The sequence below is a fragment of the Lathamus discolor genome, chromosome 1, assembly GCF_037157495.1.
Source record: "Lathamus discolor isolate bLatDis1 chromosome 1, bLatDis1.hap1, whole genome shotgun sequence".
Lineage (NCBI taxonomy): Eukaryota > Metazoa > Chordata > Aves > Psittaciformes > Psittacidae > Lathamus > Lathamus discolor.
Genome location: NC_088884.1, coordinates 159401713 through 159424500, shown reverse-complemented (window position 1 = coordinate 159424500; position 22788 = coordinate 159401713). Strand labels below are relative to the sequence as shown.

Genomic DNA, 22788 nt, shown 5'->3' with positions numbered 1-22788 from the left:
ATAATATGCCCTAGGGTTATTTAAACATGTTTCTCTTAAAAGATTTAAGATTAAATATGTTGCTTTATTCACTTTTAATGCTGTTTTAGACTGTATTCATCCATGTTACACACAACCACAGGAAAAGAACAGCCATCAGAACATGCAGGAGGCCAGCTTGGCCTCTGCTAAGTAAAACACAAAATGCATTGGAAGATAAATCCTGAATATTCCTTTATTTGGGGTGTTGATACCCACAATTCTGATGAGGTGACATTCATATGTCAAAAATTAAGACCATACCACAGGCACCACTACCTCTTTCCTAGAGAGATGCAAAAGTGAATCCAAGATTCCTACATAGGAAGATTCGTGCGGTCATGATACTTCTGGTAGGGATCATCCACATACCAATTCCTTCTTTTCCAGAAGGAAGTGGTCATTTTATCGAGGAGTTTACACTGTGTTTTAGTGCACAACACGAACTCTCTCAAACGCTTCCTTTGGGAAGCTGACTTCTTCCACAGTTTCTTCTTATAACCAGCCTGGCAGAAGAAAACACGCAAGAATTTTCAGTTGCTATAAATACGCACACACAGATGTACTGATAACAAAAGCAGGGAAATTCCCCTCTTTTGGAAATACGTTAGGGTTGGAAAGGACCTTAAGATCATCCAGTTCCAGCCCCCCTGCCATGGGCAGGGACACCTCACACTAAACCATGTCACCCAAGGCTCTGTCTAACCTGGCCTTGAACACCACCAGGGATGGAGCATTCACAACTTCCTTGGGCAACCCATTCCAGTGCCTCACTAACCCTCACAGTAAAGAATTTCTTCCTTATATCCAGTTTAAATGTCCCCTGTTTACATACTAGCTACTGCCCTCTAATGGAAGGAAAACAATCAGCCTGTAAATAATCCTAGAATCCCAGAAGGGTTTGGGTTGGAAGGCACCTTAAAGCTCATCCAGTTCCAAACCCTGCCACGGGCAGGGACCCCTTCCACTGGAGCAGCTTGCTCCAAGCCCCTGTGTCCAACCTGGCCTTGAGCACTGCCAGGGATGGGGCAGCCACAGCTTCTCTAGGCACCCTGTGCCAGCGCCTCAGCACCCTCACAGGGAAGAATTCCTTTATAACATCTAATCCAAATCTCCCTTCTGTCAGTTAAAGCCATTTCCTTCGTCCCATCACTCCATGCCCTTGTACAAAGAACACATTTATATTACCAAGGCCTTACCTGTCTCCTAACCCAAAGGCCATTGTGCAGCCGGAGAAATCGAGCGATGACGGCTTTCACTGTCTTCCTCTTTCCATGCTTTATGCTGTTGTAGGTGACAGTCCTCGCTGGCTGATGCAGGATACTTGGAAGTAGAGATGTGACGCTAAAAACACCCCCCAAACAGGGAAGAAAACAGAACAGGAATGAAACATCTTTTTCCAAAACCGGTCACTGTCTCTGTTGTGCAATGAGAAGTGGCTGTGACTGGTCTGAAGGTTCATGAAAGCTCACCTAACATGAAGTACAGAACTGGAGAAGCACTTTTACATGCCGTGGTGCTTGACTCGTGTCAAAATTCATGTAAGTTATTATGTCACGCTGAAAAGCTTTTTTCATCTACTGAAAGTGGTGAGATGCTCAAGGGCAAACATTCTGCTGCTACTGGCATGCTGGGGGAATTAAGTAGGGGAAGTTCAGGCTGGATATAAGGAAGAAGTTCTTTACTGTTAGGGTGCTGAGGCACTGGAACGGGTTGCCCAAGGAGGTTGTGAGTGCTCCATCCCTGGCAGTGTTCAAGGCCAGGTTGGACAGAGCCTTGGGCAACATGCTCTAGTGAGAGCTGGCCCTGGACATGACCGGATGGCGCTTGGAACTGCATGATCTTAAGGTCCTTTCCAACCTTACTCATTCTGTGAATCATCAGCGAAACAATCAGTCCCGATTATAACAGGGCTATCTGCAAAGCCTACACCTGCAAACCCTATTCCGTTCACCTCTTGCGTCAATCGCTGTTGGCAGCAGAAGCGGGAGACCGCGGTCTAACAGGGTGCCGTTACGGCAGACACCACCGCAGACACAGTCTGTCAGACACAGCAGCTACCACAAGGCCCCTCCGAAGCCCTTCCCCCCGATCCCGCACAGCCCATACCTGCTGAGCACCGATGCGGTGCCTCCCCCAGGCACGCTCCCCCACAGCAGTGGCTGCGGTCTCCACAGCGGGGCCGCCGCCGGTGCCCGCACCTGCCTGACGCAGCAGCGGGCGGCGAGGCCGGTGCTACGGGCGGCCAGGGGTGCCCAGCGCCCTAGGACCCCTGCGGAGAACCAGACACTGTCAGCGGACACCCCGTGATACCGCCGCTCCACAGCCCCGCTCCCGACCCAACATGGCCGCCCGCCTCCCCTCAGCACCGACCCGCCACAGCCCCGCACACCGCCACCACCGCCGCCATGCCCCGGCGCTACGGCAGTGACATTTGCACACGGCCCGCTCGCTGCGCTCTGATTGGACACGCCTCACGTCACTCTCCGCTACGCGCGGTCACGCCCCCGCCGCACCGGAAGCCTGAAGCTCGCGGTGCGGTGGGGGGGCTGGAGGCGGGCGGTGCTGCCGGTCACCGCGCTCAGCGCCTTCCTGCTGCCCGCCCCGGCCGCCGCCGGCTCCGAGGCCATGCTGCGGGCGTGTCACCGAGCGGGCGTCGCCGTGGCAGCGCAGGTGAGGCGGGAGGCGGGCAGCTCCGGGTGATGAGGCCTGGCCGCCCGCCTCACGGGACCGGCAGAGCCGGGCCTGCCCGCGGGGGCAGCGCGGGGCGGGGGGGGGACATGAGGCGCGTCCTCTAATCGCGGCTCGGTCTGCTCTGAATGACTCCGCACATGTGGGCTGTGATTGGCTGCTCGGCTTTGAGGGGCGGCAGCGGGAGCCAATAGGCTGCTTGGAGGGGTGGGGGTTCGGCGCCGGTAAGCCGTGTGTACTACGAGTCCCTGCGTGCCTTGCGGCAGAGGTGCGTGGGGTGGAGGGGCTCCCCGCCCGCAAGGCATGCCGGTCATGGTAGTCCGCCGGGGGCCCCCTATCGAGTGCGGCCCTGCGGGGTAGAAGGCGGGCCGGGCCGAGTGCCGCTCGCCGCGCTGCACGCCGGGGGTGCGGGTGGCCGGTGCCGGGCCTGGTGCCGCCGCTCCCGCGGGCCCGGGGCTCGGCAGCGCCGGTGAGCAGCGGCCGCAGCGCGGAGGAGCGGCGGGGCTCGGCAGCGGCTCTCAGCCGCCCGGGCCCGGGGTGTCGCGGCGCCCGGGCCCTCTCGGCAGCAGGCGGGAAGGACGTGACCTTGCCTTCCCCGGCGCGGCCTCCCTTGCGCCTGCGAGTGCCGGCCCTTCACAGCCCTGCCCCGGTTTGACCCGGGTGGGTCCGGCCGTGGGTGCTGAGGGTGACGGGTGACGGCCGCCTGCGCGTGTGGGGGGGCTGTGGTACCGAGCAGCCGTAACGGGGAACGTTCGGTCCTCACAGAACCGCATGAAGAGGAGGGAATATGCGATGCCAGGAGGAAATGTGCCCGTGGGGTGAAGTGCCTGGACTTTTCCCCTCATGCTTATACAGAGATCAGGATGATAATGCACTGCAGAGCCCTTGTGAAGCAGGCACAGAATCTGTGTGGTTTGGGTTGGAAGGGACCTTAAAGCTCATCCAGTTCCAACCCCTGCCACGGGCAGGGACCCCTTCCACTGGAGCAGCTTGCTCCAAGCCCCTGTGTCCAACCTGGCCTTGAGCACTGCCAGGGATGGGGCAGCCACAGCTTCTCTGGGCACCCTGTGCCAGCACCTCAGCACCCTCACAGGGAAGAGCTTCTGCCTAAGAGCTCATCTCAGTCTCCCCTCAGGCAGGTTCAAGCCATTCCCCTTGGCCTGTCCCTACAGGCCCTTGTCCAAAGCCCCTCTCCAGGTTTCCTGCAGCCCCTTTAGGCACTGGAACTGCTCTCAGGTCTTCCCTTAAGGAGCCTTCTCTTCTCCAGGCTGAACCAGCCCAGCTCTCTAAACCTGGCTCCAGAAGAGAAGCACCTGGCATCTTTTCTGTTTCAGTATCCACATAGATGCAGAGCCATAGCTCTGTGCTCAGGGTCAGTTGGCCAGCTTTAAGTAGCTACAAAAGTTTAGAGGTGAGGGTGGCTCCTCTGCAAATGCCCCAACTTGTATTTCAGGTATCTGTTAACAGTGATTAAAAAGTCACCTGATCAGATCGCTTTTATCTTCTATTCTGTGTTCAGTGTTGGTTACTCTTTATTCATGGAGCTCAGGTGTGTGTTCAGCCCCCACTGACTCTGTAGCTGAAAGGTAACTGCTTTAAAGCTCCCAGCTTCTTCCAGTGCAGCCACTGGTGCTTCCTCTGCTGCTTTATAAAGGCTGGAGTGTTCCCTGGTGCAGATCACCAAAGGAAGGCTCTGGATTTGCAGGCCTGTGGAATGTTTTAGCTGGGAGTTGGGAAGACAGAAAACAGGCTTTTGCAGGTGTTTATCACTTGGGGCTGTGTGCATGTGTTCAGGCTTTAGAAGGATGTGTTTGGAATGACTGTACAGCACTGGGAATGCCAGCGTTGTGCTTTGCAAGTTGGGAGCGTGTCTTTGGTCTGTAAATGTTTTGTGGAAGAACTGTGCAGACAGAGAAGTCACAGCACGTTGTGAAGTTTGTTGCCTGTGTCCTTGCTGGTTGTTTCCTTACTTAAAAAACCCACGTGTTAAATTTTCCCTTTATCCCCACTCGTGTTTCCTGATGAGACCAAACACAACAGAGATTTAGTTTGGACAACAAGAGTAGTCATGCAATGAAAGGGGTTTTTGAGACATTTTGCTTCTTTTTATTCATATTCATAGACTCACAGAATGGTTTGGGTTACAAGGAGCCTTAAAGCTCATCCAGCCCCAACCCCTCCCATGGGCAGGGACACCTTCCACTAGAGCAGCTTGCTCCAAGGCCCGTCCAACCTGGCCTTGTTTGCAGGCACATGCAAGGGTGGGTCAGGGACCTTTCTTCCCTTATTTGGAGTATTTCTGTGGTTTAATTTGAAGAGGAACAGAAGGCTTGATGTGTGAAGGTGTGATACCGCACTGAGGTCTTGAATGATGGGAAATTAATTGGAGTTCTGTGGTCAGATGCCCTTGTTCCACCCGACCTCTGTCATAATAAACTTCCTCTGAGGTTTCTGGTTTCATTTTTCTGTTTAAGTACACAAATCCCATGTGGCAGAAAGCAGCACAGGCTTCATTCTGTGCAGGCTCTAGGGCAAGATGGTGGAGCCTGGTGACTGGGAGAGGATTAGCTGGGACTGAATGAATGCAGAGGGTGGTGTGTCCCATGTCTGGGTATTAGAAGATGCTCAGGGGGCTGGAGCAGCTCTGCTTTGGAGCCAGGCTGGGAGAGCTGGGCTGGTTCAGCCTGGAGAAGAGAAGGCTCCTTAAGGGGAGACCTTAGAGCAGCTCCAGTGCCTAAAGGGGCTACAGCAAAGCTGGAGAGGGGCTTGGGACAAGGGCCTGTAGGGTCAGGCCAAGGGGAATGGCTTTAACCTGCCCGAGGGGAGACTGAGATGAGCTCTTAGGCAGAAGCTCTTCCCTGTGAGGGTGCTGAGGCGCTGGCACAGGGTGCCCAGAGAAGCTGTGGCTGCCCCATCCCTGGCAGTGCTCAAGGCCAGGTTGGACACAGGGGCTTGGAGCAAGCTGCTCCAGTGGAAGGGGTCCCTGCCCGTGGCAGGGGTTGGAGCTAGGCGAGCTTTAAGGTCCCTTCCAACACAAACCATGCTGTGATTCTGTAGTTTGAAATTACACATGAAGTATAAGCAGCAGCTCAACTGCTGGGTTCACTGGGGCTCTGAGTATGAGCCAGACTGAAGGTATGATGTGCCCTGCAATGTAATTCTTGTGGTGATGTAACAGTAGATAATGAATGTAAAATAATAAGCAGCTAAGGAATTAGGTGAAACAAACAGCACACAGAACTGCTGGAAGAGGAGGAAAAAATGGCAACTGCTGCCCTGCAGTGCCCTTTCTACAGGGATCTGTCTGCATGATGCTTTATCCAAATGAACAGCAAAGGGCTATTTCTGCCTTTCACAGGGCATAGCAAAGCATGTGCCATCTATTTCTTCTAAATCCATTGTAATTTATTATTGCAAATAAATAACAGGGGTCTAAAACCTGACAAAGTCCTGGAAATGATTCAAACTACCTGTAAGTTTCCAAATTACAGTGATACAGCAAATACAAGCAATATTATTCTGACAGCCAAAAGAGAAAATGCTGCTTTCAAAAAGAAGGATTTTTAACAAGTCAGTGATTTTTTTGGTGATCACATTTGGATGTGATGGAGAGAAATCAGACGAGCTTGGGTTCATAAAACGTTGTTGGGGTTTAGGTTTAGTTCTCACTCCATTTGCTACATGTACACTAGTGTGAGAGTCCAGCATTGTAGACAGCGCTCCTGAGTTTTGCTTCCTCTCAACTTGATGAACAATAAATGGGGATTTGGCTGATCATAGAACACCCTTCTTGGGATGGACCACAAAGATCACCTGGTCCATAAAGCATCTGCACTAAAACCAATAATCCCACCAGAAAAACCCTCCTGGTGTACGAAGCATAAATGCTGAGGTACCAGAAACACATTTTCCCCTCTGCCCCCTTAGCTACCTAAGCACAGCCTGTTCCCAATGCAAGAACAGATGTGTTTGCTGAAGGTAGGAGAACTGACTGGGTAGGGTGTTATCTGCCATCACCGGGCTGAGTAGGGGGTTTAGCCAATATGACAATAGGGGACTGGCCCAGGCACCAAGGTTATGGTTGTGGCAGCTTCCAGGACCACCTAGAAGGCAAGTCCAGCCCAAGCAAAGGTGTGGGAATGAGTTGCCTTAAACCCCTTCTTGCTGTGGGATAACCTCTGGAGAGCCTGCTGAGGGGCTTGGCAGCAATGGTTTGTTTCCAGATGAGCATCAGGCAAAATAACTTAAGCCCAAAGTGCTGGAAGGGACTGAAAATTCAGCCTGATGAATAGAAAAGAATGGTTTTTGTCTCTTCTCATTTCATTGGGTTGAGCTGTATACACAGTGCTGAAGTGTTTTGCTCATCCTGTGTGTCATGGTGTGGAGCTATTGAGAGGCAGGAGCATGGCCAGCAGTCGATTACAAGATGAGTTCCGAGGCTTTTAGTCATGAAGTTCCCCTTGGAAGGACAAGTGAAGCCTCAGCGTGTGCTGCTGGGGCAATCAAGTCTAATAATCAAAACCATTACAGAATGTATGCATGATTTTGTTGCCTGTTCTATCCATTGTAACCCAGAAAATCAGCCCCAGAGCCCAGGCAGGTCTCAGGGGGAAGAGGAGCACGTTTCCTGTTGCTGTACCCATGCTCCTGTTACTCATTAAACATGTTTTGGCTGCCTTTCTGGAAAAACTTAAGAATTCAGTGTTCCTGCCTTTCCTCTCTGTGCTGTTGGGCAGGGATGGGACCTAAAGCACAAGATTTGTCCTTGTTACTTATTGCCATGTGCCAAAGGAAGGAGCGAAACTTCCTTTGGGGGTTATGTTGTAGTGAAGCATCTCCCAGTTTTCCTTTTATTTAAAGGAAAATTCCCTGCTTGGCCAAAATACTTTAACCATGGGAAAAGTTCTTTTTGTGCCTTTAGAGCAGTTTTCCCATGAGTCCTGCTTTCTCTCTCAGCAATTCATGTGTGGGGAAAATAACACCTGACAGGGGATGGTGTTTTTCCTTCTGTATGCTATAGTAGCTTAACCAGTCTTTCTGGTACATCTGAGTATTCAGGTATAAAGGAGATAGATAAAAATCTTGGGTAATGTGGGTTTTGTTGAGTAGAATACAACAAAAAATCACTCTTCATGTAGTAATTTATGTTCTGCTCTGATGTCTCTATGGAAAGCTGTGATTAGTTCTTGTAAAGGGGAGGTCTCTGTAAGGAAGCTCAAGATCATAGAATCATAGAATAGTTAGGGTTGGAAAGGACCTCAAGATCATCCAGTTCCAGCCCCCCTGCCATGGGCAGGGACACCTCACACTAAACCATCCCACCCAAGGCTTCATCCAACCTGGCCTTGAACACCGCCAGGGATGGAGCACTCACAACCTCCCTGGGCAACCCATTCCAGTGCCTCACCACCCTAACAGGAAAGAACTTCCTCCTTATATCCAATTTAAACTTCCCCTGTTTAAGTTTTAACCCGTTACCCCTTGTCCTGTCACTACAGTCCCTGATGACAAGTCCCTCCCCAGCATCCCTATAGGCCCCCTTCAGGTACTGGAAGGCTGCTATTAGGTCCCCACGCAGCCTTCTCTTCTCCAGGCTGAACAGCCCCAACTTCCTCAGCCTGTCTTCATACAGGAGGTGCTCCAGTCCCCTGATCATCCTCGTGGCCTCCTCTGGACTTGTTCCAGCAGTTCCATGTCCTTTTTATGTTGAGGACACCAGAACTGCACACAATGCTCCAGGTGAGGTCTCAGGAGAGCAGAGTAGAGGGGCAGGATCACCTCCTTCGACCTGCTGGTCACGCTCCTTTTGATGCAGCCCAGGATACGGTTGGTTTCTGGGCTGCGAGCGCACACTGCAGCCGGCTCATGTTCATTTTCTCATCGACCAGCACCCCCAAGTCCTTCTCCGCAGGGCCGCTCTGAAGATCTGCTTGTATGTCTTCACAAATAAAAATAGTTGGAAGTATTAAATAGAGGTTTTAATAGTTTTAAGTATTGAAACAGCTGCTGTTGTCCTCTGCTCTGCTCACAGCTGAGGGGTTGGGGTTGCCATGAGATTGACAAAGAGAATCTGAATTAACCCAGGGGTACTGGGTAGGGAATGTAAACGGGCAAAATCAGGGCAGAAATGAGCTGCGGTAGGGTTTGGTTTTCCTCCTTGTTTTTCAAAATGCCTCATTACCACTTAAAAAGGACTTAAGCTACAAGCTCCCTGTGAAACTGTTGGAGACCTCATAGCCTTGGAGACCTCACAGCAGCCTTCCAGTATCTGAAGGGGGCCTATAGGGATGCTGGGGAGGGACTCTTCATTAGGGACTGTAGTGACAGGACAAGGGGTAATGGGTTCAAACTTAAACAGGGAAGTTTAGATTGGATATAAGGAGGAAGTTCTTTCCTGTGAGGGTGGTGAGGCACTGGAATGGGTTTCCCAGGGAAGCTGTGAATGCTCCATCTCTGGCAGTGTTCAAGACCAGGTTGGACAGAGCCTTGTGTGGGATGGTTTAGTGTGAGGTGTCCCTGCCCATGGCAGGGGGGTTGGAACTGGATGATCTTCAGGTCCTTTCCAACCCAAACCTGCCTGTGACTCTATGAAAAAGCTCTCTGCCTTGTTTAGGGAAAACAAGAGTCCAACATCACTGCTCTGATTCCAGCTGCTGCTTTCTTTTGGAGAGTGTGTGAGATGTGGCCATGGAGCAAACTGGTGGGATACTGCTGTTGAGTCTAAATGTGCTCACTGCTGAACTCTTGTCTCCTCTACCCCTTGCAGAATAGCCGGTGCCGGAGGGCATCACTCCGTCCATTACAGCTGTACCGTGGATATGCCACCTCCTCAGGAGAGTCTGGGTACGTAGGGGGATTTGGAGGGTGGAATGTGAAGGTCAGGGGAGGTGATTCTGCCCCTCTACCCTGCCCTGGTGAGACCCCACCTTGATTATTGCATCCAGCTCTGGAGTCATCAGTACAGGGAAGACATGGATCTGATGGAGAGTATCCAGAGGAGGGCCACAAAAATGATCAGAGGGATGGAGTGTCTCCCCTATGGAGGCAGGCTGAGAGAGCTGGGGTTATTCAGCTGGGAGAAGAGAATGCTTCAGGGAGACCTTATTGTGGCATTTCAGTTCTTAAAAGGGGCTCATAAGAAATCTGGGGACAGACATTTTAACAGGGCCTGCTGTGATAGGATGAGGAGTGATGGTTTTAAACTAAAGAGGGAAGACACAGGCTGGATGTGAGGAAGAAATCCTTTACAATGACAGTAGTAAAACACTGGCACAGGTTGCCTAGAGAGGAGGTGGATGCACAGTCCCTGGAGACATTCAAGGCCAGGCTGGATGTGGTTCTGAGCGACCTGATCTAGTTGAAGATGTCCCTGGTCATTGCAGGGAGGTTGGACTGGATGAGTTTTGAAGGTCTCTTCCAGCCCAAAGAATTCTGTGATTCCATAAATTGGTTCTTCTGTTGCGTTGATCAAGAGGGAATCTGCTCCTTAGTTTTACATGGGAGCAAATTGGTAGCAGTGGGACTTGTTGAGTCACTTTTATTCTCATAGTTTCGTGTCTTCCTTGTTTGATTCAGTCAAATTTAAATGAAGCTCATCAGGATGATCAATAGTTGTAAGGAAGGTTGTGAGTTGCCATCCTGCCTTTAGGTTTGTCATGAACCAGTATCGATTTGCTGGTGCTGAAAGCAGCTTAAAGTGGGTGCTGGGTTTATTGGCAAGAACAGAGTGGGTGTCCTCAGCCGGAAGCTGAACTCTCACAAACTGACTGATGTTTGTCATATAATACATTTTACATCACTCTCACTAATACAATTGATAACTTTGACTCTTCTTTCCCCCTCAGTGTTTCTGTAGGCAAAGTCATTGGTGCTGGTATCCTGTTTGTGGGTGGAGGGGTGGGGGGGACCGTCCTGTACGCCAGCTATGATTCCCAGTTCCGGGAGAGCGTCGAGAAGGCCATTCCCTACTCAGATAAACTCTTTGAGATGGCACTTGGTCCTGCACCTTACAGCACACCGCTGCCAAAGAAACCAGTAAGTGTTTCCCATTCCTAACTGAATAGCTGCTCTGCTTAGACATAAAGTGGGCAGAGAGAGGGGCAGGTGATGTGCTAGAATTTAACTGTTTTTCTAGAGGCTCAGTGCAGTCAGTGATGTAGCAGGATTAGAAAACTCTTATTCTGAGCTGAGCTTAACTTTCAAGAGGACTGAAAACATGCTGGAATGAGGAAAGATTTGAGTGGTACAGAGCCATGCGTAAGCATCATCCTTTGAAATCTTAGTGGCATGAACATGGGAAAGGGGGACCCTGATGCTGCCTTCTGGAAATTGAATCGGGAAGTTTCTCTGTTCCTGCATCTGAAAGCAAACGCTTCTCATTTATCCAAGAATGCTGAAGAGCTGCTCTGCTGTGGTTGTCCTGAGCTTCCAGAAGCCATTTGACCTGCAAGAAACCCAGAAGTTATTAAACTGGAATTTAAGAAAGCTGTTTCTAATGAAGAGGAGAAGATCAGTTCACCAACACTGCCTCTCTTCTGGCTTTAGACACCTTTGTGCTCACTCTTTGTGCCTCCCAGGCACTAGCAGATTTTGCTGGCTTACAAAGTCATCACCTGCGCAGTCATGGCTCTAACTCAAATGCTTTTCTTTTTTCCCTGTGGCTTTGAGTAATGGATATTAAAGGATTAATATCATAAAACCTTGCAATACTCTTGAGTGTTTGCCTGCCCTGAACATGAGCATCTGAATCCTTTCAAAGGGCAGTCAGTGAAATCATGCAAATCTGATTCCTTTCATGCCCGTCAATCCCACACCACGCCTGTGGCATCATTCAGTGATACCCAGACCAAATCACCGTGTTTGTTCTTTAATTAAAACATATCTTGAGCTATGCAGTCACCATTAAAACAGTTCCTATCTTTTCCACTGAGCTTCAGAAGGAATTGCCTAGAAACTGGTCAGGATGGCAGGGGTGACTGCCAGAAGTGTTGGGGGACAAAGCTTGACAGTTGAGGGGCAAGCTGTTGGAGCACTCAACTAAAGAGCTGAAGCTGGGTAGGGGAGACTGATGGCCTTGGTTGTTGTGACAGGAAGTGCTGCAGAGGTTTGAAACAGAGAAGTGTCAACTGAATTAGTTTGAGATATGCTTATATAGACTAAATCATTTAAATCTGCTTTCTGGAGTGGTTTCAGACCTTTTGTGTGTGTGATTTTTGTAGTTTCTGTGTTATTTGTAGTGCTCAACAGACTCAGAAGTGTTTGGAACACTTGAGGCAGGAAATTACCTGCTTTTTATTCATACCTTAATAAATATGTATAGAGAAACCTGTGCCACTGCTGTCCCTTCAGTTTTCCAGAGGTGGAAGTTGTAAAGATCCCTTCTACATTAAAAATCAAGGCAAGAAGTGACATGGCCTTGCTATTGTTTTCATGTGTACCTTGAAGCTTAGATTTATGCTACAGTCTTCTAGACTCGGAAATGTGCTTTCCCATTCTAATGGAAGCAGTGCCACACAGGCTGGTTGGAAAACTGATGGGGTCTTTTGGTTTTGATTTTTCAAGATACAGCAAGGCCCACTGAAGATCTCATCTGTAGCAGAAGTAATGAAAGAGTCCAAACAGCCCGCGAAATCCCACATCAGCAAAACAGAGGTTGCTGCTCCTGCAGAGGAAAAAGAAGGTAAAGTTTACACAGTATCATGTAGAGACAAGCAAAAGATCCTAATGGTCTATGTCATACATGCTGGGGGAGATTAACGTAGTCCTCTGGAATGGTTGATGATGAGTATGCTCTCATTTCTGAGAAATAATGTTATTTTCTTTTCAGTCATAAGGAAATTTGCCTAAAATGGCTTTAGATTTCTTTTTTCCTACTATTTTGTTTCTTAATTTACTTTATAGACTGTTTGCAATGGGAGATAAACGTTGACTGTCCTGCATCCTTTAGATATGGCACTCAGCAGGACGATCACTTTGGGTGCTGAGGCTATTCACCTCTGCTTGCAAGCACAAGAAGCTTTAATTTGGGTAATGACTGCGCTACTGTAAAGCCAGATCAAACGGGATTGGTTTAGAGAGGAGCAGTTTTGACATCATTGTACATTTCATGGCTCTGTGTGTGTGTGTATGTGTAACACTTGGTTGCTGTGTCTCCAGGAAGCTCTCTGGAAATACTAATATCAGTGTTCAAAAGAATGTTTTTAGAGGCAAAAAAATAATGAAGTCTTACATCCCTGTTCTTAACATTCTAACACACATTTACTGGGTGGTTTTGTTCTGTAACTGTGTTTAACAGCGGGCAAGGCTGCAGCACAGATCATCTCTGCAACAGGGGTAGCCGTGTCGGTGCCAGCTCCTGGGATACAGACTGAAGAAGGTGAAAAAGATCATGTGAACATGATGGATAAACCCCAAATCCTGTAGCTTCAAGTGCATAAACTCTTACTCCTGTCTTGGTATTTGTTAGTTTTTAAAGGCTTTTTTAAAGGATTCTTTGTTTTTAAAGGATTCTTTGTGCCTCTTGCAGAAGAAAACTCCCATCATCTGTTAATAGAGTTTTAGCATACTAAGAAGCCGAGAGTGATACCTGGGACAGGTATAGGTGTGAACGCAAGAGGGAGGTCCTTATGCTGAACTGGAACCTGCATAGTCCAGTTTGCCTGTGCTCTTTGTGGCTTTCTGATTGCTGTTCAGAAAAGCATGTCTGCCCAGGGCCAAGTGAAGCGACTGCAGAACATGGCTTTACTCAACAAGAAACACCAGCTTCTCTATCATAGTCTCTTTGAGATGGTATCATATTAATTCCTTTATGTATGAACACATCTCATAACAAGTGTGGCAGCAATAAGTAAATGCATTCTTCAGAGTTACCATCAGCATTATGAGAAGGTAACCTGAGTCTGAGAGGTCTAGGCTGTCTCCTCAGTTCAGATACTTGCTGTTGGTCTTGAATTACTTAAGTGAATGCTCACTCTTAAATAGCCTTAGGCTAAGGAATAGAATAGAATTGTGATTCACCATAACCTGCTCACTAATCTCTTGTTATTTTAACTGGAAACTAAGCATGCCAAAGGAGAGCTAAAACCCCCAAAGATACTATCTTAAAAATTAAACTTGGCTCCATAGATGTTTCTCACTTCTTGCTTTGCCTTTTGCCTTTGAATCTTGTGTATTTTTGTATCTGGTCAACATTAAATCTATACGTGCAGGTGAGGTGTCCATGCTACTATCTTTAATTTTAAGGAGATGTGAGCCTGGTGTTTAATTATGGATATAAAAGTGCCTGAGGTAGTTTCAGCATGGCTTTGTGCAGAAGTCAGGTTTATAAAGTGATCCTGATGATAAAAATCAGTGTGGAAAAGGAAGTGATTTCCCTGCAAGTAATCCAGGTACTAACTTGGGCTCTCCACCTAAGCTCAACTCTCTTTTACTTCCGAGTAGGTAAAGTACATGAAGGTTTCCATGCTATAAAAGAACGGTCACCAGAAGAAGTTGCAGCCCGGCTTGCCCAGCAAGACAAAGAGGAGCAAGAGAAGATATCAGGTGAGTCTGTGCTGTTGGTTTTCCTCTCTGTGTTGTACATGACAGAAGAATTGTTGGACTCTTGGCTTTAGAGTTCTAAGCTGATTAGACACCTTTTTGTTGTCCCTGTGTTGGGTTGGCAGAGTGAGTGGTGTTGAAGCTTCTTCCACTCACTAAGAAGTAACTGATAGTCAAAGAATGATGGAAAACTTTGGGTTGGAATGGCTCTCCAAGGTCCATCTGCCTGCATGGAGAATTGGGACAGGTTAGAATAGATTAGACTCTATTGGTTGGAAGGGACCTACAACAGTCATCAAGTCCAGCTCCCTGACCACTTCAGGGCTTGACCAAGTTCAGGCATGTTCTTAAAGGCATTGTCCAAAGGCCTCGTAAACACTGACAGGCTTGGGGCATCATCCACCTCTCTAGGAGCACCCTTTAAAAGTGTAAATAATGATCCTTGCACAGGAAGGTTGCTCAGGGCCTTCTCCCTGGAGGTTTGGAGCTCTCCAAGGACAGAGATTGTTTCATCTTCCTGAGCAGCTTTGCCAGCGCTTCTTGAGGTGGAGAACTTGGTGCATCCAGTTAATTTCTCTTGCTGGTACATGGATCTGTTGCCTCTTTCCATTTCTCTGGGCACCTCTGAGAATCCTGGTTCAGTTTCTTCTGTAACATCCCTTTAGATGTGGAAGGCATCACTTAAGATACCTCTTCAGCTTCCCTTCTTTCAGCTCAGCCTCCCTCTATGTAATGGGATACACCTCTTGGATTAAATGCACCCCCATGCAAAAACATGGTGAAGGTTTTCCACGGAGGAATTTTATTGCTGTAAGTGCAGACTTGCACCTTAGAGCTTCCTTTCTAAATAGGAAGTGTGTTTGGTGACTCTTCTTCTGCAAGCTGCATTGTAGTTTCTGAACTGAACTACACTGGAGATATTCAAGGCCCGCCTGGACAAGTTCCTGTGTGATGTACTGTAGGTTACCCTGCTCTTGCAGGGGGGTTGGACTAGATGATCTTTTGAGGTCCCTTCCAACCCTTGGGATTCTGTGATTCTGTGAACTCTTTTGGATCATGGAAAATAGCATAAGGAGGCACAGAGGATGTGAGGTGTTGTTTCACTGATTCTAAAACTTTTTTCTTTATAGTTTAATTGACTTAATTAATGTTTTTTCAGCCCTTGCAGCAACTCTTGAAGGAGCTCTAAGCGCAACAGCTCGTGTAACCCTTCAGGCCATTACTGCCCAGGAGTCTGCTGTGCAAGCAGTGAATGCCCATTCACAGATCCTGAAGGAGGCCATGGACAATTCTGAGGTAAACTGGGACAATATTGTTCTTCTTTTTCTGAACACACTGAAAGAACCCCCCCCAGACAACCTTTAATCTCACAACTAAAACTGAAGTTGGAAGCTTTTCTTGCAATGTCTTCACTGTTATCACTGTTTTAACTCATCTTTCCACTTGTGAATGAGGTGGGTTTGCTTTTGAATGATCTGTTTTTCCCCAACTCCTTTATTTCCCTTTATCAGTGTATTAACATGTACCTTTCTGCTTGCAAGTATTCACATTGTATTTTAATTCCCAAGCTCCTTTTTTACCCAGGTACAGTGAGGGTATCATGCTGTCCACCCTGCTAATTCTGTCAAGCTCTTCCCCTTGCTGGGCTCTTTGTTTCTTGCCTGGAAATGAGTAGGCGATGTATGAGTGATGGCATTTGTGGTTCTGGCATGCCAATGCTGGAATAAACCTAATACTTGTGGGGAACTGCTGCTGCCTATTGAGTTCTGGATCAGAGGATATCATTTAGTTGTTAATCAATGAGCATATGGGCAACTAAACACAAGATTTAATCTAGTGGTTAGTAAAACAAATGTCTTAAGAGTTTGCTTAAGTGTTAAGCTTACTTTAACATTAAGCAACTTAAAAGTATTACGATGCTTTAAGTATTAAGCTTGAAAGCAGTATTTAGGTATTAGAGTACATTAATACATGCAGGTATTCGCCGTGAACCGCTGTGGCACCATAGTGATCCACACAGACTTTTCTGCATGTACAAATGGCTGTTGTTCAGGTGAGGAACGCAACAAACCCAAACTAAAATGTTGGAAGAGGAGAATAATTCCTAAAGCTTCCAGCTGTGCTGTTGGTAAAACACAAGGATATTGCTCAGGTCGAGTGAAATCTGTAGCAAGAAGTGGAATTTGTAGCAATGTGTGAATCAAGGCCAGGTTGGACAGAGCCTTGGGCAACATAGTCTAGTGTGAGGCATCCCTGCCCGTGGCAGGGGGTTGGAACTGGGTGATCTTAAGGTCCTTTCCAACCCAAACCATTCTGAGTCTATAAATCTCTACAGACTTTGTTTTGATAACTCTCTTACTGAGTGATTGCAATGACCCTGATTAGGAATCTGCTTCTTAGGATGCTGGGGAGAAAAAGTCTTCTCAGTGGCGCACACTGGAGGAAGCACTGAAGGATCGGAGGAGAGCTGTGGATGAAGCTGCTGATGCCCTTCTAAAAGCCAAGTGAGTTGCTGGGTTTTAAGGCTCATTGAATGGTAAGACAGTATTGTCCATGCGAGGGCTGGGAGACACCCAACAAGTTTCTAGAAAGGATGCAGTCACTGATGCAGTCACACTGATGTGTTTGTGCCAAATCAAACCCAGGTTCTATACATTAATGAACGTTTCAGTTTGCAATGTGTACACCTGATTGTCTTACTTTGTCATCCCTCCTTTCCCTGATTGATGGCGGTACCATTATCTTGGGTGCCTGTGCACACAGTCCTCACTGTACCCAGGAGTCTGAAACAGTCCTATTCTGTTTTAAGAACTTGTTTATCCCCTTAGTGCTTGTATCTAGCGGTGGTAAATTCAAATAAGATTAAAAATAATCCGCAATCCTTTTAGTGTTATTCTTGGATAATTCTGTCAATATTAAACTTATTGTGAGGGCATGTAGTGGTAATGCAAGGGGGAATGGCTTTAACCTGAATGGATTTAGGTTAGGTATAAGGAAGAAGCTCTTCCCTGTGAGGGTGCTGAGGCGCTGGCACAGGGTGCCCAGAGAAGCTGTGGCTGCCCCATCCCTGGCAGTGTTCAAGGCCAGGCTGGGTTGTACTTGGAGCAAGCTGCTCTAGTGGAAGGTGTCCCTGCCTGTGGCAGTTGGAACTGGAGGAGCTTTAAGCTCCCTTCCAACCCAAACCAGTCTATGATAAATGCAGACAGCAGGAAGTAAACCTTTCTCTGGGGTTGTGCCGTAAGACCTGTACGCGTTATTTATCATTAGCCGCTGCTTCTCTTTTCAGAGAGGAGTTAGAGAAGATGAAAGGTGTAATCGAGGATGCCAAGAAGTCTCAGATTGCAGGAGCCAAATCTCACATTACCTCTGCAGAAGAAAACCTTCGTCATATGATAGTTGACTTGGACAATGTGGTGAAAAAGGTAATGCTTCCACAGACTGTAAGTGCCTGGCAGCTTGTGCTGGTCTCCCATCCCCACATCCTCTGTGGTAGGTTAATAAGTTCCATCCTCTTTCAGCTATACTCTGTCTCAGAGCTGATTGTACTCCCAGTAATCAGCCATGACAAGATCTTTGTGAGAGCTTGAACTCTCCTGAAAGTCTCCTGGCAGCTTGATTGGAGTCAGTCCTTTCTGTGGGCAACTTATTCTTCCTGGTTGATTCCAAGAGGAATTTAGTGTGAGGTTAAGGAGGAGCAGGAGCAATGTGTGCTGATGACTTGGTGGGTAAATGGCGTTACCCACTAACTCAGAGCCTGGCTTTAAATTCTGTATGCTTCTCTTTTCAATACTAAACCCCTCTCATTTGGGTTTGTTACAGGTTCAGGCAGCACAATCTGAGGCCAAGATTGTAGCTCAATATCATGAGCTTGTGACTACAGCTAGAGAAGAGTTTCAGCGAGAGCTTGACAGCATCACCCCCGATGTCAAGCCTGGCTGGAAGGGGCTAAGTAAGTCTCTGCTGGCACCATTGCTTTGTGCATGTTTCATTTGGTTAAACATCAGTCTTTGGGTTTCCAAAGGGGATTTCAGTGATTGGGATGTTTTGGGCTGTATCTTGTAATAGAGAGACTTTTATATCATTCTTCCTGAATTCCTCAAGACTTGAACTCTTAAGTCACTGTAGATGATAAGCTCTTTTTTTCCTCTTTTACTTCTGCATGACTGACTTGTAGTGAATGTATGTTAACTTTTCCAACCTCTCCTCTTTCTGTTGCAGAGATAACTGACTTAGGTGAGTGAACTTGTTCTGTCTTGTGCATGTCATCTCTTTGTCCCTTTTCATATCTGTGTGGCACATTTACATTTAAGCCAGCTTTTGTGCTGCTGAGATTCCAGTGAGAAGCAGACCCTTTGAAGACCAATCCTAGTTGATATTGTGATGGTGTTTGTCCTGAAGGAGGCCCACCTCAGCAGTCCTGGTGGCAGAGATGCTGGATACTGCAGCTCTTGCCAGCCCTGCCACAGCATCTCAGTACTAGGGCTGCTCTGAGCTGGGCCACCAAACCCAGATCAGTTTCATCTGAAGCTGATTTGATTCTCCAGGTTTCATCTTCACAACTGGTTTTAGTTCTGATTAACCCTTTGATTCTGCGCTTGATTATTATTTATGTTCTTTTAATCAAAGAAATGTAATTTAAATCTGGAGTGCAGTAAACCCCCATTGTAACAGTGTAAGTTCAGCACTGAGCTTAGTGCTGCTGCTCAGCTTCCCTGCTGCGCACCACTGTACCGAGCCCTCTTGGGCCAGTCCTCTCCCCAGCACACAGCAGCAGGGTGGCTGAAGCACTGTGGAATTTCATGTGCCTCAGACCCTGCAGGCAGGTATTCCTGAGTAGTCCTGCATGGAAAACCGGGCTGGCAGCCAGTGCAAAGTGAGCTGCAGCATCTTACAGAGCCTGGGCAACTCTCAGGTCCCCAAATCTCAGGTCATGAGATGGTGCAGGTGTAACCTGTGTCCTCCTCCTCTCCAGGCAGCAAAATAGCCAACTTGTTAGCAAATGTCAGCTCTTTGAGTAGCCAAACCTGGAAAGTAGCTGGGCACAGGGTGCCCAGAGAAGCTGTGGCTGCCCCATCCCTGGAGCAAGCTGCTCTAGTGGAAGGAGTCCCTGCCTGTGGCAGGGGTTAGAACTGGATGAGCTTTAAAGTCCCTTCCAACCCAAACCAGTCTGGGATTTCTATGCTAGACTGGAAGTCCTTCCCCATAGGTGGGTTCAGAGCAGTGCTGGGTGGGCATTAGCACAGGTCAAAGGCTTGAAGTGCTCAGGGATCCCCATAAAAAATGCTCACTGGCCAACCACATGGAGCCTCAGAGTGCTTGAGCAGGAGGTGAGCAATGCACCACAGCAGCCACTTCCCTGCAGACCTTCCCTAACACCCTGTGTGTTCTTCAGCTGACCAGTTATCAACAGACGACTTGAACTCTCTCATTGCACATGCCCATCGCCGCATCGACCAGTTGAACAAGCAGCTGGCAGAGCAGCGGGTGCGGGAGCAGCAGCACATCGAGCTGGCCCTGGAGAAGCAGAAACTTGAAGATAAAAAAGCATTTGAGGCAGCTGTGGCCAAAGCACTGGAGCATCACAAAAGTGAGATTGAATTGGAACAGGAGAAAAAGGTAAAGCAGCCTCCTAAAGTGCCTAAAGGGACCAACAAGAAACCTGGAGAGGGCTTTGGACAAGGCCAAGGGGAATGGTTTTAACCTGCCAGAGGAGAGACTGAGATGAGCTCTTAGGCAGAAGTTCTTCCCTGTGAGGGTGCTGAGGCGCTGGCACAGGGTGCCCAGAGAAGCTGTGGCTGCCCCATCCCTGGCAGTGTTCAAGGCCAGGTTGGACACAGGGGCTTGGAGCAAGCTGCTCCAGTGGAAGGGGTCCCTGCCCGTGGCAGGGGTTGGAGCTGGATGAGCTTTAAGGTCCCTTTCAACACAAACCAGTCTATGGTAAATACAGACAGCATGAAGTAAGCCTTTCTTTGGGTAAACTGCTGTAATTGCCTGGTGAGTAATCACCAGTTATTGGCATTAGTGGATTGTGAAGCTGCTTTTGAACAGGAAAAGGCTCAGCTATAGAACTGGACCTCAGCAGCTTTTTAAGATGAAACATGGGCCATATCAATGCCACTTGTATAAAATACCCCCTGGGTAATCACTGATGTCGGATAAATCACCACCTGTGACAAGCAGTTGGAAACTGGCGGTGTCGTAACAGCCTCTTGTGTGTGCAGATCGAAGAAGTGCGCGAGGTGATGGAGGGTGAAATGCGGACGCAGCTGCGGCGGCAGGCGGCTGCCCACACAGACCACATCAGGGACGTTCTTAGGATCCAGGAGCAGGACCTGAAGGTGGAATTTGAGCAGGTAAGGGAGAAGAGTCCCTAAGGGAATTAGGGGAATAGCCCTCATATACCTAAAGAGGGCCTACGAGAATACTGGAGAGGGACTTTTGACAAGGTCTTTAAAGATTTTACCATAGATGATAAACTTTGGATAGTTCCAAGTGCAGTAACTATTAAATTCACCCTAGTAAGGCTTTTCACTGGTCTGTTGTATTTAGTATATGCATTGTCCCTAGCAGGGACAAGAGCTTTATAGAAACACGTCTTAAAAATCAGGTGCCTGTAATGAAGTGGCTGTGTCTGCTCTGACCGATGTGTCTCGCTCTGTTTCAGAACTTAGCAGAGAAACTCAGTGAACAAGAAATCCAGTTCAGACGCCTTAATCAGGAGCAGCTCGACAACTTCACCATGGACATCAACACTGCCTTCGCCAGGCTGAAGGGAATTGAGCAAGCAGTCGAGAGTGAGCACTGAAATCACCTTTCTTTAAGGACTAAAGTCGTGTTACCCAACCTGGGTGCCTAAACCCAGGCTTGGGCATGTAACTTGTGGTCTTGGGTTTGCCACATTGCTGAGCTATTCCAAAGAGCTGTTGTCTTGTTCTGATCCTGAATTATGGATCAGATTTAGGATCAAGTGCTGAGGGGGTGGCTGCTTGTCAAAGCAGAGTGTTTAGAGGTGGCTTTTGTTGCTCATGTTCAGAACTTCCCATGTGCGCACCCAAGTGAGAGTCCCGTTCTTGGCTTACGTTGCAGGTCACGCGGTGGCAGAGGAGGAGGCCAGGAAGGCCCATCAGCTGTGGCTCTCTGTGGAAGCACTCAAATACTGCATGAAAACAGCCTCTGGGGACAGTCCCACGGAGCCCCTGGAGAGCGCAGTGAAGGCCATCAAAGCCAGTTGTGCTGACAACGCGTTCACCGAAGCCTTAACAGCGGCTCTCCCGCAGGAGTCCCTGACACGGGGAGTCTACAGCGAAGAGGCCCTCAGAGCGCGCTTCTACACGGTCCAAAAACTGGCCAAACGGGTGGCTATGATCGATGAGACCAGAAACAGCTTGTACCAGTACTTCCTGTCCTACCTGCAATCCCTGCTTGTCTTTCACCCTCAGCAGCTGAAGCCGCCTGCAGAGCTCAGCCCCGACGACCTCGACACCTTCAAGTTACTGTCTTACGCTTCCTACTGCATCGAACACGGAGACCTGGAGCTGGCGGCCAAGTTTGTCAACCAGTTGAGAGGGGAGTCCAGGAGGGTGGCCCACGACTGGCTCACCGAGGCTCGCATGACCCTGGAAACGAAACAGATCGTGGAGATCTTGACAGCGTACGCCAGCGCCGTGGGGCTGGGAACAACTCAAGTGCAGTGAGGCAGGATTGTGGCGTTGGAGGTGGTTCAGTGACGGAATGTGCTGGGAAGAAATGGCATCGTCTCCTGAGGGTTGCAAAGCAAGCCGCTGGCAGGGGCTGGAGGTGTGAAATCAAAGCACGGGTGCAGGCTCTGTTTCCTTGCACTGTATTTAACTTCACAACCTGTTGTGTTTTTCTCAGTGTGGAGTTATTTCCTGACACCCAGCTTCAGGAAGCTTCTCTCCAATTGGTGTAAGAGTTTTGTTTCTTCCCCATCTTACCAAGCAGGCTTGTGGTCAACCAAAATCATGTTTGTAACCTGCCATTAACAATTTGCCACTTTGTCAGCTCAATAAAACCAGACTTCAACGACTTTCTCCTGCTGTTCAGTCTCTTGTGTCAATGTCAGATACAGCCTTCCGGTGCCTACAGGGGCCTAGAAGAAACCTGGAGAGGGGGTTTGCACAAGGGCCTGTAAGGACAGGACAAGGGGAATGGCTTTAACCTGCCAGAGGGGAGACTGAGATGAGCTCTTAGGCAGAAGCTCTTCCCTGTGAGGGTGCTGAGGCGCTGGCACAGGGTGCCCAGAGAAGCTGTGGCTGCCCCATCCCTGGCAGTGCTCAAGGCCAGGTTGGACACACGGGCTTGGAGCAAGCTGCTCCAGTGGAAGGTGTCCCTGCCTGTGGCAGGGGTTGGAGCTGGATGAGCTTTAAGGTCCCTTCCAGCCCCAACAAGTCCGGGATTCTATGAAGAGCAGCCTTCCTCCATGGCCTGGAGAAGTTAAATCTTACCTCTTTTTTGAATCTTTAAAGAAACAAAATTATAGATACGATCCATCTGCCCATTTATACAGCTGCAAAAAAAATC

The 22788-nt window shown here is 48.5% G+C and overlaps 2 protein-coding genes across 5 annotated transcripts; one reads left to right on the top strand and one right to left on the bottom strand.

Annotated features, from left to right (window-relative positions):
* Positions 1 to 188: 188 nt before the first annotated feature.
* MRPL35 (mitochondrial ribosomal protein L35) lies at positions 189 to 2648 on the bottom strand. Its single transcript, XM_065664592.1, has 4 exons — positions 2588 to 2648; positions 2128 to 2491; positions 1218 to 1362; positions 189 to 524 (listed from the first exon to the last, which is right to left on the bottom strand). Exons 1-4 carry the CDS (start codon positions 2646 to 2648, stop codon positions 336 to 338), a joined length of 759 nt encoding a protein of 252 aa, XP_065520664.1. The 3' UTR covers positions 189 to 335.
* Positions 2520 to 22294, top strand: IMMT (inner membrane mitochondrial protein). Of its 4 annotated transcripts, XM_065661473.1 has the most exons (15): positions 2521 to 2691; positions 9476 to 9552; positions 10554 to 10743; positions 12271 to 12388; positions 13004 to 13084; positions 14149 to 14250; positions 15407 to 15543; positions 16648 to 16751; positions 17534 to 17669; positions 18067 to 18196; positions 18466 to 18480; positions 19640 to 19863; positions 20469 to 20600; positions 20912 to 21041; positions 21334 to 22294. In XM_065661473.1, the coding sequence occupies exons 1-15, from the start codon at positions 2647 to 2649 to the stop codon at positions 21939 to 21941; spliced, it is 2229 nt and encodes a 742-aa protein (XP_065517545.1). In that variant the 5' UTR covers positions 2521 to 2646; the 3' UTR covers positions 21942 to 22294. The 4 variants fall into 4 exon arrangements, with proteins under 4 accessions (XP_065517526.1, XP_065517520.1, XP_065517536.1 ...); XM_065661454.1 differs by lacking the exon at positions 13004 to 13084 and having other exon boundaries at positions 2520 to 2691; XM_065661448.1 differs by lacking the exon at positions 18466 to 18480 and having other exon boundaries at positions 2520 to 2691.
* Positions 22295 to 22788: the final 494 nt, after the last annotated feature.